General features: G+C 39.3%; 1 gene segment (V, D, J or C); it reads right to left on the reverse strand.

Annotated features, from left to right (window-relative positions):
• Positions 1 to 11,833: 11,833 nt before the first annotated feature.
• LOC120093270 (immunoglobulin heavy variable 2-70D-like) lies at positions 11,834 to 12,386 on the reverse strand. The segment is given in 2 exon segments: positions 11,834 to 12,179; positions 12,264 to 12,386. Coding segments are annotated over 2 exon segments (366 nt in total).
• Between the last annotated feature and the right edge of the window lie 7,362 nt (positions 12,387 to 19,748).

Below are 19,748 nucleotides of genomic sequence, written 5' to 3' on the forward strand. Positions count from 1 at the left end.
CAAAAAGACACATCAAAGAATACTTAAGACCAATTTCCCTTATGAATATCAATGCCAAAATAATAAATAAAATTCTTGCAAACCAAATCCAAGAATATACCAAAAAGATCATTCAAATGATCAAGTAGGGTTCATCCAAGGACCGCAAGGATGCTTCAATATATGCAAATCTGTCAAAGTAATCCTATATAAAAACAAACTCAAAGAAAAAACCACATGAACATTTCATGACATGACAAAATTCAACACCCTTTCATGTGAAAAATATCAGAGAGATCAGGAATTCAGGTTCATACCTAAATATAATCAAAGCAATAAACAATAAATTAACAGCCAATATCAAACTAAATGGAGAGCAACTCAAAGGAATACCATGAAAACCTGGAAAAAGACAAGGCTATCAACTCTCTCCCTATCTATTCAATATAGTATTCAGAGTTCTATCCAGAACAATTAGACAACAAAAAGAAATCAAACAAATTGGGAGGGAGGATATCACTATTTGCAGATGATGTGATAATATATATGTGAGCCCAAAAATTCTACCAGAGATCTCCTATATAAGAGAAACTAATTCAGCAAAGTGACTGGTTATAAAATAAAGTCAAACAAATCAGTAGTGTTCCTCTACTCAAAGGATAAATGGGCTGGGAAAGAAGTTAAAGAAACTACAACTTCATAAGAGTCACAAATAATATAAAATATCTTGGTATGATTCTAACTACTCAAGTGAAAGATCTGTATGACAAGAACTTCACATCCCTGAAGAAAGCAAGTGAAGAAAAACTCATTGGCTGGAAAGATCTCCCATGCTCATATCTTGGCAGTAATTATATATTAAAAATGGCCATCTTACTGAAAGCCATCTACAAATTCAATGTTATTCCCATCAAAATTCCAAATCAATTTCTCATAGACTTAGACTGAGCAACTCTCAAATTTATTTGGAATAAAAAGTACTGAAAACAGGGAAAACAATCCTTCTGAGAATGATTCAACAGTAAGAAAACTTCTGGTGAAATAATCATCACTGACCTCAAGCTGTACTGTAGAGCAATAGTGATAAAAAAAACTGCATAGTATTGGTACAGAGGCATGCAGGTAGATCAATGGAATAGTACTGACGTTTGAGAAATGAACTCAAACATCTATGGGCACTTGAACTTTGACAAATATTAAAATCATAAAGTTGATAAAAGACAGCATTTTCAACAAATGTTCAACTGTGGGTCAGCATGCAGAAGAATGCAAATTTATCCATTTTTATCTCCCTGTACAGAGCTCAAGTCCAAGTGGATCAAGAACCTCCACATAAAACCAGATACATTGAATCTACTAGAACAAAAAATGGGGAAGAGCCTCAACACATGGGCATAGAGACAATTTTCCATAACAGAATACCAATGGCTTTTGCTCTAAGATCAATAATGGATAAATGAGACCTCATTAGAATTTAAAAATTTCTATAAGGCAAAAGGACACTATCATTAGGACAAAACTACAACCAACGGATTGGGAAAATATCTTTACCAATCCGACATCTGATTGAGGGCTAATATCCAAAATATACAAAGCACTCAAAGAGCTAGACTCCAGAGAACCAAATAACCCTATAAAAATGGAGTATAACTAAATGGACAACGCTCAAATGTGGAATATCCCACAGCTGAGAAGCACCTAAAGAAGAAATGTTCAATATCCTTAGTCATCAGACAAATGAAATCAAAACACCACTGATATCTACTTAACACCAATCTGAATGGATAGGATCAAAAACTCATGTGAGAGAAGATACTGGCAAAGATGTGGACAAAGAGGAACACTCCTCCATTGCTGATGGGACTATAAGCTGGAAAGATCACTTTGGAAATCAATGGCACGTCCTGATAACATTGGTAATAGTTTCCTTCTGAAGATGCAGCTCTACCACTCTTGGGCATATACCCAAAAGATGCTCCAACATATAACAAGGACAAATGCCCCACTATGTTCAAAGCAGCCTTATTCATAATAGTGAGGAGCTGGAAAGGACCCAGATGTCCTTCAACAGAGGAATAGATTCAGAAAATGTGATACATTTACACAATGGAATACTATTCAGCTATAAAAATAAGGGCATAATGTAATTTTTAGGTAAATGGATGGAACAAGAAAATATCATCCTGAGTGAGATAACTCAGGCACAAAAGAACAGATATGGGATGTATTCACGATAAGTGGATATTAGCCCAAAAGCTAACAGTGCCAGGTATAGGAGGGGAAGAGAGAAAGGTACCAAGGGTCAGCAAATGGAATAAAATTATGTAGCAGTGCTAAGGAATCCTTAACTGGAATTAAGAGTCCCACTGGTGGGTCAAAGACACCAGGGAAAACAGGGGCTCCCAAGACACAACAGGGAGGATTTTAGCTGAAGAGTACAGAGAAAAGGAAATAGAACCTGTAGAGACCACCTCCAGTAGTTAGGCATGGACTGAGGTTGGGGCCACCCACATATCTCGAAGTTTTTAACCCAAAAATATTTCTGTTTAAAGAAAAAATAGGGACAAAAATAGAGCAGAGACTGAAGGAAGGGCCATCTAAGCTTGATACTGTTGCTGTTACCAAGAGGCCCTTGCTGACTGAAACCTAGTGAGGCTGTTCCTTTGGAGGTTTGGTCAGCAACTGTCCAATGCATATGTTGATACCAGAGCCAATCATCAAACTGAGCTCAGGTACCACTGTAGGGGAGCTAGTGAAAGACTGGAGAAGCTGAGGGTGATTGGAAACCCGAAAGAACAACATGGACTCTCTGGACCACCCGGTGCTCCCAGATACTAGATCACCAACTAAGAAGTGTACTGGGAGGGATTCATGGCTTCAGATACATATGTATCAGAGGATGGCCTTGTTTGTCATCAATGGGTGGGGAGGCCCTTGGTCTTCTGGATGTTTGATGCCCCAGTGTAGGGAGATAGTGAGAGGTGGGGTATGAGAGGGTGGATGGTCAGGGGAGTACCCTCCTTTAGTCAAAGGAGAGTGAAGGGAAAGCAGATGTGGGATGAAGGGGGGGTTGTTTAGGGGTTGCCAGGAAGTGGGTATCATTTGAGATGTAATGAATGGAATGATTCATAAAAATAAATAAATTTTTAAAAAGAATATCTGTGTGGTGAAACATTTAATGATGTTCATAGATTCTTACCTAATTTTTGTCAGTTCAGGAAGAGAGAAATGATAAGAGTGGGTCAATAGGGCAATAGGTAACTGACCAGAAATGACTGAAAACTGCACTTAGGATGAGCATGAGCTCATCAGAAATAAACAAACATTTTGTCTTTCAATGATGTTCTAGTTCATAGACAAGTAAGAAATACAAAAGATTTGGGGCCTTTACCCAGTTTGTTTAATTTCAATTACCTTTGTTTATAAAAAAAAAAAACTTATACAATATAATCCAACCCCAATTTCCCTCTCCCAAACTCTTCCTAGATCCTCATTGCTTTGCTGCCAACCCAAATTTATAACTTTCTGTTCTCTCACTTTCTCACTTTTTAACCAAACACAAACAAAAATGTAGAACAAGAATCACTTTCTGTCTTGTTGTCTCTATTACTATTCAACCTATCTCTCTTGTCACACACATACACATACACACACACACACACACACACACACACACACACCATACTCATGAGCAAACTTTTAAAAAATATCTGAAACCAAATTGAAAAGACTAATAAGACAAAAAATGACTAAATAAAACTATATAAGACAACCTCGCTGACCCCAGCCCACAACTACAAGCTCCCAGCTCCCAAAACCCAAGGGAGAGAGAGCTCACCGCCCAGACAGGTGGGCACTCCTGAGACTACAGAGGGGGAAAGGCCAACAATACTGTGATCTCATACCCATATCCCTGGCCCAAGGGGAAACTGTATAGGGCCTCTGGAAACCGGAAGATAGGGGCACTCAAGCAGCAGGTCTCCTGCTGTCCAGACACCTCCTGGACCTGAAGGGACTCGGTCAACAGCTCCCTGCACCCAAATCCCGTGGGAGGGAGAGCTAAACAGAGAGGCAGACATGCCTGGGAAGCCAGAAGAGACTACACTCTGCCCACATTTGTGACTCCATAGGAAAACACCTAATGCCATCTGAAAACCCAGTGAAGGGGAGACCGGGGGAAAGGGTGTGCAGGCCCTCCTGGTTGCCACCCTCACGGAGAGCTCAAAAGCAGCACTCGATGAGCAACTTCAGCCACAGGACCACAGGTAAGAAGAACTTTTCTGCTCCAAGCGACCTGCCTGTTGGATGCAGGACACACAATCACAGGAACAGCTGAAGACCAGTAGAAAGGAAAGACTACATGCCTGAAAGCAGAACACTCTGTTCCCATAACTGACTGAAAGAAAACAGGAAAACAGGTATAAAGTACTCCTGACACACAGGCCTGTAGAATGGTCTAGTCACTGTCAGAAATAGCAGAACAGGTAACACCAGAAACAACCTGATGGTAAGGGGCAAGCGGAGGAACCCAAGCAAAAGAAAACAAGACTACATGGCATCATCAGAGCCCAATTCTCCCACCAAAGCAAACACTGAATACCCAAACACACAAGAAAAGCAAGATATTGATTTTAAATCACATTTGTTCATGATGATGGAGGACTTCAAGAAAGACATAAAGAACTCCCTTAGAGAAATGCAGGAAAACATAAATAAACAAGTAGAAAACTACATAGAGGAATAAAAAAAATCCCTGAAAGAATTCCAGGAAAGCACAATCAAACAGGTGAAGGAATTAAAAATGGAAATAGAAGAAATAAATAAAGGACACAGGGAGACAACCCTGGATATAGAAAACCAAAGGAAGAGACAAGGAGCCATAGATACAAGCAACAACCACAGAATACTAGAGATAGAAGAGAGAATCTCAGGAGCAGAAGATTCCGTAGAAATTATCGACACAACTGTCAAAGAAAATATAAAATGGAAAAAGTTACTGGTCAAAAACATATAGGAAATCCAGGACTCAATGAGAACATCAAATCTAAGCTAACAGGTATAGAAGAGACTGAGGACTACCAGCTAAAAGGACCAGTAGATATGTTCAACAAAATCATAGAAGAAAACTTCTCTAATGTAAAGAAGGAGATGCCCATGAACATACAAGAAGCCAACAGAACTCCAAATAGATTGGACCAGAAAAGAAACTCCTCAGTCACATAATAGTCAAAACAGAAAATGTACAAGACAAGGAAAATTTAATAAAAAGCAGTAAGGGAAAATGACAAGTAACATATAAAGACAGACCAATCAGAATCACACCAGACTTCTCACCAAAGACTATAAAAGACAGAAGATCATGGACACATGTCATACAGACCCTAAGAGAACACAAATGCTAGCCCAGGTTACTGTATCCTGCAAAACTCTCAATTAACATAGATGGAGAAACCAAGATATTCCATGACAAAATCAAATTTACACAATATCTTTCTACAAATCCAGCCCTACAAAGGATAATAAATGGTAAAGCCCAACATAAGGAGGCAAGATACACCCTAGAAAAAGCAAGATACTAATCGTCTTGGCAACAAATCAAAGAGAAGAAAAGCACACTAACATAATCTAACATCCAAATACAAATGTAACAGGAAGCAACAATCACTATTCCTTAATATCTTTCAACATCAATGGTCTCAACTCCTCAATAAAAAGACATAGATTAACAAATTGGATGCACAATGAGGACCCTGCATTCGTCTGCCTACAAGAAACTCACGTCAAAGACAAAGACAGACACGACCTCAGAGTGCTGGAAAACAATTTTCTAAGCAAATGGTCTGAATAAGCAAGATGGAGTAGCCATTCTAATATCAAATAAAATCGATTTTCAACTAAAAGTCATCAAAAAAGATAAGGAAAGACACTTCATACTCATCAAAGGAAAAATCCAACTAGATGAACTCTCAATCCTAAATATCTATGCTACAAATACAAGGGTACATACATACATAAAAGAAACCTTAATAAAGCTCAAAGCACACATTGGACCTCACACAATAATACTAGGAGATTTAAACACCCCACTCACATCAATGGACAGATCATGGAAACAGAAATTAAACAGAGACATAGACAGACTAAGAGAAGTCATGAACCAAATGGACTTAACATATATTTGTAGAATATTCTATCCTAAAGCAAAAGGATATACCTTCTTCTCACCACCTCATGGTACTTTCTCCAAAATTGACCATATAATTGGTCATAAAACAGGCCTCAATAGGAAAGATAGGATAGGAAAGATAGAAATAATCCCATACCTACTATGAGACAACCACAGGATAAAGCTGGTCTTCACCAACAATAAGGGAAGAAGCCCACATATACAAGGGAATTGAACAAAGCTCTATGAAATGATAACCTGGTCAAAGAAGAAATAAAGAAAGAAATTAAAGACTTCTTAGAATTTAATGAAAATGAAGGTACGACATGTGAAACTTATGGGGCACAATGAAAGCTGTGCTAAGAGGAAAACTCATAGCTCTGAGTGCCTGCAGAAAGAAACAGGAGAGAGCATATGTCACCAGCTTGACAGCACACCTAAAAGCTCTAGAACAAAAAGAAGCAAATACACCCAGGAGGAGTGGAAGGCAGAAAATAATCAAACTCAGAGCTGGAATCAACCAAGTAGAAACAAAAAGGACCATAGAAAGTATCAACACAACCAAAAGTTGGTTCTTTGAGATATCAACAAGATAGATAAACCTTTAGCCAGTCTAACAAGAGGACACAGAGAGTGTGTCCAAATTAACAAAATCAGAAATGAAACAGGAGACATAACTACAGAATCATAGGAAATTTAAAATATCATCAGACCCTACTACAAGAGCCTATATTCAATAAAACTTGAAAATCTGCAGGATATGGACAATTTCCTAGACAGAATCCAGGTACTGACATTAAACCAGGAACAGATAAACCATTTAAACAACCCCATAACTTCTAAAGAAATAGAGGAAGTCATTAAAGGTCTCCCACCCAAAAACAGCCTAGGTCCAGATGGGTTCAGTTCAGACCTCATACCAATATTATTCAAACTAGTCCACAAAATTAAAACAGATGGAGCACTACCGAATTCCTTCTATGAAGCCACAATCACTCTTATACCTAAACCACACAAAGACCCAATAAAGAGAGAGAACTTCAGACCAATTTCCCTTATAAATATTGATGCAAAAATACTCAATAAAATTATGGCAAATCACTACCCAAAGACTATACATGGGCTGACCCTGGGCTCCAACCTCATAGGTAGCAATGAATATCCTAGTAAGAGAACCAATGGAAGGGGAAGCCCTCGGTCCTGCTAAGACTCAACCCCCAGTGAACGTGATTGTTGGGGGGAGGGCGATAATAGGGGGAAGATGGGGAGGGGAATACCCATATAGAAGGAGACGGGGAGGGGTTAGGGGGATGTTGGCCCGGAAACCGGGAAAGGGAATAACAATCGAAATGTAAATAAGAAATACTCAAGTTAATAAAGAAAAAAATTCTGGCAAATCAGATCCAAGAGCACATCAAAACAATCATCCATCATGATCAAGTAGACTTCATCCCAGGCATGCAGGGATGGTTTAATATATGGAAAACCATCAACGTGATCCACTATATAAACGAACTGAAGTATAAAAACCACAAGATCATTTCATTAGATGCTGAGAAAGCATTTGACAAAATTCAACACCCCTTCTTGATAAAAGTCCTGGAAAGAACAGGAATTCAAGACCCATACCTAAACATGGTAAAAGCCATGTACAGCAAACCTGTAGCTAACATTAAACTAAATGGAGAGAAACTTAAAGCAATCCCACTAAAATCAGGGACTAGACAAGGCTGCCCACTCTTTCCCTAATGATTCAATATACTTCTTGAAGTTCTAGCCAGAGCAATCAGCAACAAAAGGAGATCAAAGGGATACAGACTGGAAAAGAAGAAGTCAAAATATCACTATTTGCAGATGATATGATAGTATATTTAAGTGATCCAAAATCTTCCACCAGAGAACTACTAAACCTGATAAACACCTTCAGCAAAGTGGCTGGATATAAAATTAACTCAAATAAATCAGTAGCCTTCCTCAACACAAAAGAGAAACAAGCCGAGAAAGAAATTAGGGAAATGACACCCTTAATAGTAGCCCAAATAATATAAAATACCTCAATGTGACTTTAACCAAGCAAATAAAAGATCTATATGATGAGAACTTCAAGCCTCTGAAGAAAGAAATTGAAGACCTCAGAAGATGGAAAGATCTCCCATGCTCATGGATTGGCAGGATTAATATAGTAAAAATGGCCACTTTACCAAAAGCGATCTACACATTCAATGCAATATCCATCAAAATACCAATCCAATTCTTCAGAGAGTTAGACAGAAAAATTTACAAATTCATCTGGAATAACAAAAGACCAAGGATAGCTAAACCTATACTCAACAATAAAAGGACTTCTGGGGGAATCACTATCCCTGAACTCAAGCAGAATTACAGAGCAAAAGTGATTTTTAAAAAATTGCATGGTATTGGGACAGAGAAAGACAGATAGACCAGTGGAATAAAATTGAAGACCCAGAAATGAACCCACACACCTATCGTCACTTGATTTTTGAAAAAGGAGCCAAAACTATCCAATGGAAAAAAGATAGCATTTTTAGCAAATGGTGCTGTTTCAACTAGAGGTCAATATGTAGAAGAATGCATATCGATCCATGCTTATCACCACGTACAAAGCTTAAGTCCAAGTGGATCAAGGACCTCCACATCAAACCTCATACATTCAAACTAATAGAAGAAAAAGTGCGGAAGTATCTCCAACACATGGGCACTGGAAAAAATTTCCTGAACAAAACACCAATGGCTTATGCTCTAAGATCAAGAATTGACAAATGGGATCTATAAAACGGCAAAGCTTCTATAAGGCAAAGGACACTGTTGTTAGGACAAAACGGCAATGAATAGATTAGGAAAAGATCTTTACCAATCCTATAATTGATAGAGGACTTATATCCAAAATATACAAAGAACTCAAGAAGTTAGGTTTCAGGAAGACAAATGACCCTATTAAAAATGGGGTTCAGAGCTAAACGAAGAATTCACAGCTGAGGAATGCCCAATGGCTGAGACACACCTAAAGAAATGTTCAACATCTTTAGTCATAAGGGAAATGAAAATCAAAACAACCTTGAGTTTTTACCTCACACTAGTGAGAATGGCTAAGATCAAAAACTCAGGTGACAGCAAATGCTGGCGAGGATATGGAGAAAGAGGAACACTCCTCCATTGTTGGTGGGATTGCAGACTGGTACAACCATTCTGGAAATCAGTCTGGAGGTTCCTCAGAAAATTGGACATTGAACTACCTGAGGACCCAGCTATACCTCTCTTGGGCATCCCCAAAACATTCCTCAACATATAACAAAGATACATGCTCCACTACGTTCATAGCAGCCTTATTTATAATACCCAGAAGCTGGAAAGAACCCAGAAGCCCTTCAGCAGTGGAATGGATACAGAAAATGTGGTACATCTACACAATGGAATATTACTCAGCTATCAAAAAACAATGACTTTATGAAATTCATAGGCAAATGGAGGGAACTGGAAAATATCATCCTGAGTGAGGTAACCCAATCACTGAAAAACAAACATGGTATGCACTCATTGTTAAGTGGATATTAGCCCAAATGCTCGAATTACCGTAGATGCACAGAACACATGAAACTCAAGAAGTATGACCAAAATGCGAATGTTTCACTCCTTCTTTAAAAGAGGAACAAGAATACCCTTCGGAGGGAATAGGGAGGCAAAATTTAGAGCAGAGGCAGAAGGAACACCCATTCAGAACCTGCCCCACATGTGGCCCATACATATACATCTGCCACACTAGATAAGATGGACGAAGCAACGAAGTTCAGACTGACAGGAACCGGATGTTTATCTCTCCCAAGAGATACAGCCAGAATACACAAATACATAGGTGAATGCCATCATTAAACCACTGAACTGAGAACGGGACCCCCGTTGAAGTAGTCTTAGAAAGGAGTGAAAGAGCTTGAAGGGGCTTGAGACCCTTTATGAACAACAATGCCAACCAACCAGAGCTTCCAGGGACTAATCCACTACCCAAAGACTATACATGGACTGACTCTGGGCTCCGACCTCATAGGTAGCAATGAATAGCCTAGTAAGAGCACCAGTGGAAGGGGAAGCCCTTAGTCCTGCCAAGACTGAACCACCAGTAAACGTGATTGTTGTGGGGAGGGCAGTAATGGGGGAAGGATAGTCAGGGAAACACCCATAAAGAAGGGGAAGGGGAGAGGTTAGGGGGATGTTTGCCTGGAAACCGAAAAAGGGAATAACAATCGAAATGTAAATAAGAAATACCCAATTTAATAAAGATGAAAAAAACTATATAAGATGAACACTCTGCAAATATGTCATTGTGTTGGTTCTGATTGTCAATCTACTGGTCACAGTGCCCACCTTCTAGTGTGGTTAATACAGAAAGTAAGAATCCACTTAAGAAGGCAATTGTCCATTTTAAATGAATACCAACTGCAGGTAGATTCTTAGCTAATGGTGGGAGCACATGTCCACATGCCCAGTTCTGTACAGGGAGTCACTGGCTTGAACCTATCTAAGCCCTTTGCTTGTTCCCACAGTCTATGTGAGTTCATGTGTGCATCAGTCCTATTGTTTCTGCATGAGATTGTTTCTTTACCATCATCCACTGTCTCTGGCTCTTAAAATCTTCCTCTGCAATGGTCCTTTAGTATTGAGATGAAAGTTTGATGAGGACAACCCATTTAGTACCAGTGCTTAAAGGTCTTCCACTCTCCAAATTATCCATTTGTGGTTCTCTCTTGATTCCCTTCTACTGCCAAACAAGTCTCTGATGAGGGATAGATGAGTTATGGTTTGAAGTGTATGGTTATGTAAATAAAAATCATTTTATTGATATGTTGCTCTATCACAACAATGGCATATGGTTTTCCCTTAGTGCCATGGCCTATCCAATTCCAATCTTTTGGCATTTCTACCAGAGTCAGCCATGGCTAACCCAAACTCTAACCACCCTAATCCTGATTTCATAGTCCTTAAATTCCATCAAAGAATAAATTATTAATTCCACAATGCCTTTGCACCTATTGTACCAGCATAACCCACACGCAGGTAACTATTTTAGAAGATGGCATTGATAGCTACAGTGATGACTATCTTTCTCTTCCAATAATCAAAGTACCTCCAGTTCTATGAGCACTAATTGGTGGGAGTGAAGCTTCTACTTGGGCACAAGTTCAACTTCTATGTATTCAGTGAGATATATGTATTGTCGAACCATATAGTCTTAAAAATAGTTTGTGAAGAACAACCTATAGACTTCAGAACAGCCTGAAGTATCTATTTGGAAGTATCTATAGACACTCTTTAGTTAATGACTCAATTTGAGAATACTCATCCATTAATTCCCATCTCCACTATGTATAGTTGTTCACTGAAAATAAACATTATGATAGTTTGGAATCTTTTGCTGTGGGATTTTGAAGGCTAAGACTGAAAGGAATCATAGCTCTGAACCACCTGGTATAAGTACCAAACATCCTCAGCTTTATAAAACAGAACACAAACAGAATCATTTATGAACATCTTAATAGGGACCTAGGGAGAAAAACAGGAATAGAAACATCTTAACCTAAGAGCAAAAAGGAAACCACAGAGGCCAGAAGGAAAGCTGTGGACATAGACTTTTATGACATAATAGGAAGGAACAGAGCTGAGAACCAGTTTGAAATACTGTACAGCTGAAAACTGAGGCTGTGTCAATGTGCTATCCGAGCACAGTAGTATGTGGCAGTATCTGCAGTGTCCACATTGGTGATCTTGAGGAATGCTTGGTTGTTGGAGGTGTCCTTGGAGATTGTGAGCCGGTTTTTCAGAGATGGATTGTAGTACTTATCATCATCCCACCAAATGTTTGCCAGCCACTCCAGACCCTTCCCTGAAGGCTGACGAATCCAGCCCACACCCATACCATAAGTGCTCAGTGAAAACCCAGAGAAAGTGCAAGTCAGACTGAGGGTCTGGGAGGGCTGCAATATCCCAGGGCCAGACTCTTTCAGAGTAACCTGAGACAGGACATCTGTGGAGAAATGAAAGGGGAGAAGGTCAGGTTTGAACAGGTGAGGATAGAACAGTTCATCACTTAGGAAGCCTTGGTACTCACATGCAGGGACAATCAGCAGTAGGAATGAGGAAGTAAGCCTGTCCATGGCTGCACACCAGTGAGTACCCAGGCCCAGCTTTGGCTTTTCAACCCAAGGTTGGGTGGATCCAGGAGAGATTTGCATTTCCTCACCAGGTGCTGACACTGATGGTGTACTTAAATTTTAGGACTCAAGATGTATCATTCTGTGATGGGAAATTCAGGAGCCACATGAGAGTGCGTATCTGCTTCCCACAGAGAGTACGTATCACACAAGACCAGGTTCCTCAGTATAAACATTTGTCCTCAGTGATGTTGGATTGCAGTAGGATTGATAGAAACCCTAACTCTAACAAAATGTGTCCTGACTCTCTCCACTCATCTAGGATTCATTTCCCTGTGTTTCTGCATGGAGAACAGATAAGGAGTTCAAAGGGGAGATTTTACTCCTACGTTGTGGACACTCTGTGTCTAGGCCCTGAATGAGTACTATATATTTTCTACATTATTGGTAAGGTTATAGTAGACTTCTTGCCTAGTAAAAGAGTATATACCATCTCAAGCTGGCAATTATAAATACTGTAGTTCCATGAAAGAGGGTGATTTCATTGACTTTACTGATGTGTCAAGTTACTGCCTCACATATTTTAAATTGCTATTTATTCCACAATCAGTAGCTTCATCTTTATATTAGCCTGTATTTCTGACAACTTTAAAATTAAGAGCAGAAAACATAGACTCTAAGCATGGAGAAGTTTACTTAATCCCCTAGAAGTGTATGATCTTGAAAGAAGGCACAGTAGGCAGAGGATGCTGAAAGACACTGCACACAAGGTTAGGGTATTTTTTTCACTGCCTTCAGATATGTTAATATACAATGTACTCTTCTTTGTTCTTATCAGTATTGATGGTTTAGTATTTAAAGAGAATAAAATTTGACTATTTTGGTCAACTTTGTGCAGTGGCTTGTTGGCATGAATGTGACTTAATTTATGGAAAAAGCTTGAGTAAATGACTGATTCCATTAAAGAAATCGACACCAAAGCAATCAAGTTGCTTTTATGAATAAAACAGCTTCATATTTTCAAATGTTTGAGAAGTAAAACAATCAAGGAATTTGCAAACCATAAAATAAGACCTTAGCACAAATTTGTATCAATAAAAGAAAGGGAAAACAATCCCACAATGCTGAGTGCCATCTGCAGCCCTGAACCTTCAGGGTAGGATGAGCAATAAGACCTGCACTAATGTTTATATTCTTTTTCTAGGGGGTGGTCAATGTTAAAATGACTCTTTATATATTCAAAGGTCATCGTATACCTCCTCATCAGGCAGGAGAGGGGGTCTACAAGAAGGCAAAGACCCTGGAATAGATAACACAAAGGCTAAGTTCTCAGGTTTCGATGATGGGACCAGAGGGCCAGAGATAAAAAGATTGCTGGTTCCTGAATATTGAAAAGTCAGACAACAGACTCTTCAGAAGAAGAGTATGTCATTCTAACCAAGACACAAGTGTTGCATTTCAGATGCTTTGCCCATAGAGGGCATGAAAGCATAGTGTTGTTTTAAGTCTGTGATATGAACTGCTATGGATGAAGATATTTTTCATGAAAATTTCAGATATATTAAAAGTAATACTGGGTTCAAGTCCATAAATGTACAGAGATGTGAACAACATGTTACAAAAATTAAAATACATAAAGATAATCGAGTAGTATTCCATACAAATTTATATATAAAGAATCCTGCCACATAGGGCTCAAGAATTAGAATGTATTACTCTAAATATGAATCACATTAACTCATCCACTTAGATTATTTCACTGACAAACTTTGCAGCGGTCAAAATCCTTGGACTCAGGGATTCTCAGCTATAGAGCCTATATCCAACTCAACTATTGTGTTTATGAATTTCTACTCAGTACAATAAGCATTGTTGAGCCTCTATGTTAATCACAAGGACATGTGAGGAGAAAAGCACTGCAGACTGAACATGTATTACCTAAGGTAGAACTACCAATCCATCCTTCAGAAACTCTCAACAACTTGGATTGAAAGTGACCAAACTATCATACAATTCATTTGGGAAGGGCATGTTATATGTTGATGGTATGAGTAACAGGATTCCAGATATGCACAGAGTAGAGCAGGAATCAGACATTCCTTAAGCTGATGTGTAAAGTTTGCTACCACAGTCAGGATCTAAGCTCATGAGGTGCAAATGGCATCCAGCCAGGGGGTAGGTTAATTTGAGGATAATGGGGAGGGGAACACCCATATAGAAGGGGAGAAGAAGTTAGTGGGCTGATGGACAGGAAACCAGTAAAGGGATTAACATTTGAAATGTAAATAAAAAGAAAAAAGAACTAAATTGACTTGCAACTCTGTAAGAACAAAAATGCCAACCAACCAGAGCTTGTAGAGACTAAACCACTATGGAAAGACCATACTGACCCACGGCTCCAACTACATGTGTACCAGAGAATAGGCTTGTTGGGGCACCAGTGGAAGGGGAAGCCCTTGGTCCTACCAAGGTTGGACACCCAGTACAGGGGAATGTCGGGGGGCCGTAACGACGGTGGATGGTGGTGGGGGGAACACCCAGATGGGGGAGGGGGAAGAGGAGCTTATGGACAGGAAACCAGGAAAGGGAATAACATTTGAAATGTAAATAAAGAAATATATCTAATAATTTTTTTTCAAAAAGAAAAAAGGAGGAAATGTAAATTCCCATGGATTTGTATCCGAACATATTGAAATAACATACCCTGATTCATGAATACAAATAATTTTGTATTTAAACTGAATAATAAAAAGTTATTGGAAATAAAAAGAAAATAAAAATGTAATAAATGCCAGACTATAAAATACACCCAGCTTTTCCCCCTCTCCTTCACCTGAGCTGAGGGCATCACATGGCAGCAGGGCCAGGTCTCCCACACTTTCCCAGTAGAGCAGCATGGGCTTAACACTGTGGCTGGAACATCCAGGACTGTATTCCTAAGTCACAATCAATCTTATTTTCCAACTGAGAAAGTCCCTTCTGCCAGTCAAAAGAAGTTACAGACAGATTTACAGATGCAGCTGACAATGAAGAGGATGGCGCATGTTTGAAATTTTCTATCATTTCATTTGTATATGTAATTGTTTTTGTCCTTCCAATAAGGTTAATGTGTAATTAATAAAACATATGCTCAATTACTTAACAAAGAACTTTTACTGTCCTAAATTTGCAGTTTTCTGACAGTAGCTACAACACATGTATCGTTTGGTCTCTGAAGTTGTGTGATGTTAGGAAAGGAAGCGGCAAAGTCTCCTAGAACTTCCCCACTCTCCAGATGTTTCTCTGCACCTGTTACTGTTTCACTCCTGGTGAAAGTTGGATCTATACCACCCCCTTCTGGTCCTGAGCATCCTCAAAGGGAGATGTTTCTGAACACACAAGGAACCTGCTCACTGTGTCTCCTGCACAGTAACACAAAGCTGTGTCTTAGTGGAGGTGGAGCTCTGTTTCAGAGTGAACTTGTTCTTGAATGGGTAAACTGACATTCTGATGGATTCTTCAGGGACAACTCCACACCTTATACAGAACTTAGTCTATTTTCTTTCAGGGCATGTAGGTTCTTCACGAAGGTGAACAACCACAAGGAGGCTCTCACCTGTGACAGTCATGAGCCATTTTCACACAGTGCACAGGTCCAGCCTAAGCATGGGGAGGGTCTGGAAGCAAGGCAGCAATGGGAGTGGCACTAAGATAATAATGACTCAGGGTCAGTAGTGATGCAAGCTGTCAGTTCAAGTGCTCTCTGTTTATCCAAGGATTGTCTTCATTCTTCCTTCCTCTACTTTCATGCCTTTGCCTTCCCCCAATTTCTCGTTCTTTCTCCTTCTCTTCTTTCATTCTTTCTCCCAACCAGAGAGCCTGAATGCAGTCTTTTATCTAGTAAAGTTACATCTTTAAGGTTTTGATCATTATTAATAGTTACCTAAAATCCTTAAATTTACGTATGTCCTATAAATTCCAGATTGTTGCGGGGGACGGCAGTAATGGGAGGAGGATGCTGTGGGGAACACCCCTTGAGAAGGGGAGGAGGAGGGTTTAGGGGGATGTTGGCCTGGAAACCAGGAAAGGGCATAACAATCTAAATGTAAATAAGAAATACCCAATTTAATAAAGATGAAAAAAGAAAGATAACACACACTACTAAGGTTGAAATGATTTTTTTAAGTTTTTAATTTTATGCATGTAAAACAGCCAGTTCTCTCTAATATCTCTCAAGGCATTGTCATAGTCAATCCTATAAGTGACTAGGAGAACAAACTACTAATTTTTGTATTCTTTTACATCAACTTTTAATTCTCTAATCTTTATTTTCTTTTTTTTTTTTTTTTCGGAGCTGGGGACCGAACCCAGGGCCTTGCGCTTGCTAGGCAAGCGCTCTACCACTGAGCTAAATCCCCAAGCCCAAATCTTTATTTTCTTATCCTAGCAATTCCATAGCCTAAAGTACTCTCCTTCACATACTAATTATATATATATATACATATATATATGCAAGTATTCCTTCTATAATAGAAATCCATTATTTGCTTGTATTTTATAGATTCCTATTTTTTAATCCATGCTTTTTCTCCTTGAGACCACTTTAACTTTCTATCCTTGATGTCCCCAAGTTTATTATGGCTCAATAATGCAGTAGGCATTGGAACAGACAGTACATGTATCTCCTCATGATTCCAAATTCAAGGACAAGTCTGGAAATAAACCATTTCTACAGAGAACCATGTAGGTTTTTTTGACCTTAATGACAGTTGTGTCTATATCATTTCCCATGGCCCTAAAGAACAAAGACAAGACCTGTTCCTTGCTGTCCATAGCCTCATGACCACCTCCATTCCTCAACTCTGAGAAGGACATCTGTTTCATTTATCATGGAGTGATTTGCTCTGAGGAATTGGTGGAAGTATATTCCCCAGAAAGAGAGATTGTAAGTAAATTAGTAGAGAGATAGATCAATTTCAGGTCAACAGTGTGATAAGCACACGAGGCGATTATGTGGATCAATGGGATGGTGATGCTCCAGGGGCAGGAACTGGGTCAGAACTGCCCTACTCAGCCATGCCAGACCTTCATGTCTCTCCTCGTGGATCAACACAGATAACCCACAGGTCTTCTAAGATTACATGATGTTTGTTTACATTCTACTCATAGAGACCAGCACTAACTATACAGAGTTGAAAGCATGATGCCCAGGTTGTGAGATGGTTGCGTATGATCCTGGGTTAAACTGGATGGAAACAGGGAACCATGGAAACAGAAGTGGTCAGAGCACAGGCCAAGTACTCTAGAAGGTGCATTAAGAAAAATTGCACACAACATTGTTTATTTATTTTCCTGTTTCCAGAGTATGTAAATTTATGCATATTTGTTTTGCTCCTCAGTGTTATTGTTAGTTCTTTTGAATATTAAGACTCTAAATACTTTCTGAGAGATTTTACCTCTTTCCATAATTTTGAATTCCGTCAGATAGGAACTGGCATGTTTGTATTGTGTCAGGTAATGGTTCTGTTTTAGTTTTTATATTATTTCCTTGTACTTTATACATCGCTTGAAGTGCACTTGTTTTTGCATCTTCTTCAGATCATTTTTGTGGTGTTTTGGTTTCTATGTCTCTTCTTAGAGAAACATCTGAATGAAGTTCAGCTGCAAGAACTGGTGAAAATGGTGTTGAGTGTCAAAAAGAATTGCTGAACTTATGTTGGTTATATATCCAAATGACTAAGGTTGGGGCTATACACATAGCATGAGGTAAGTAGGTGGTGTTAAATTTGGTCGTCCATGAACACTATGAGCCTGCTGGAGTCAGAATAGCAAACTTCATACCACCTGAAGTTCATGTACTACCAGGAGTCTGTGATTAGGTATACAAGGCCCAAAGGTATTTAGGATCACAGAAATATAGACACCAGTTTCTGCAGTGACATTTTGCACTTCAGATATCAGAATTCCACACCTGTATTGACATCAAATACCACTAGAAACAAAGCACCTTTTTCTCAGTGTACCCTGGCCACACTGGAGACAACATTTGGGCCTTGAATTGATCAGGCTAGAAACCTGATCATAAGATAATGCCCTGTCTCTCAGAAGCCAGATGTCTCATAAAGATTGAAACTTCCATAATATTGTTTCAGATTAGTACACATGAGCCTGTGATTACCCCTCAATAACTCTCACCAGATCTAATCCAAGAACTCAATGCCTAATTCAAAGTAATTTTATTCATCCTCTGTAAGGGTTATCTTCACATGTTCCTTGCTCTTTCCTGAGAACACATCATACATGATAACTAGTCTTCTTGTGGGATTATGTTTAATTTACATAAATGGCATAAATATTGCTGAGGGCTGCCCCAGTCTTTGGAGGTTTGGAGCTGAGGAGAAACAGAGTGTTGGATGAAAGACTGATGATCTCTGGCCTTGTAACAATCTCTAACTGTACTGGGGACTAGATGGTGATGGCTTCTTGAGTCTTAACACTCTCTTGCTTATTCTGTGCCTGAAAACCACTGGCTTCTTTTCTCTTTAACTCTCTGTGCTCTGTTAAACACCAGGAATTTAACTCTTTATTGCTGCACTGTGTTTCAGTAAGCACTGACAACTTAACTCTTTATGCTTAAATAAGCACTGGGGGAATCTTTGCTTAAATAAGCACTGGGAAACTTAAAATTTTGTTAGAGATATGTGTTTAAATGAATGCTTAAAAATACCTCTTTTTTTAAATTTACTTATTTTTACACACCATATTTTATTCCCTGCCTGAACGCCCTCCCCCCCCCACACTGACTGCTGCATATCCCATATCTCTTCCCCCACCGCCCATTCTCCACAAGCATGTGCCCACCCCACGCTAAGCTGGGACAAGAAAGCTGCCTTTATCCAGACACTCATCTGTCTGATGACTCCCTGAGCACAGATGGCAGCTGAGACCTACAGACTTGGAACCTTTCAGCTATAGATGAACTCTCTTGCCAAAGGCAAGTGGCTACTGAACATGGGGAAGGTTACATAATAGTAAGGAAAACATGATGTCTAGCTAGATTAATCTAGTGTTTCTTAAAACCAAAGTTAATACCCTCAAACCATAAGAACCATGCAACAATTACTTGGTTCAATCATCCTTTGTCCTCCTAACCCCATCCTCATCCCTTGTTACCACTCTAGCTTAATTGCCCTACCCCTCCTGCCTATTTAGTGTTTTTTTTTTTTGATACTTCAGTCCCACCCAAAATTTTCATGACAAATGACACCTCTCCTTTTAAAAAAGTAAAGGGGGCAATTGTGTGGCAGCAGGCAGTGAAAGGTACCCTAATTCCTGATCTAGAGAGGTCGAATTCCTGAAAGACACTAAATTGGACAGCAGGTACATTCCCAGTACCTCAGAATATCAGGGGCGGATGTACCTGTGCCCTCGCAAAGACCACTGTTGTGAGGTTTTAGACAGAC

Source organism: Rattus norvegicus, chromosome 6, assembly GCF_036323735.1.
Source record: "Rattus norvegicus strain BN/NHsdMcwi chromosome 6, GRCr8, whole genome shotgun sequence".
Classification (NCBI taxonomy): domain Eukaryota; kingdom Metazoa; phylum Chordata; class Mammalia; order Rodentia; family Muridae; genus Rattus; species Rattus norvegicus.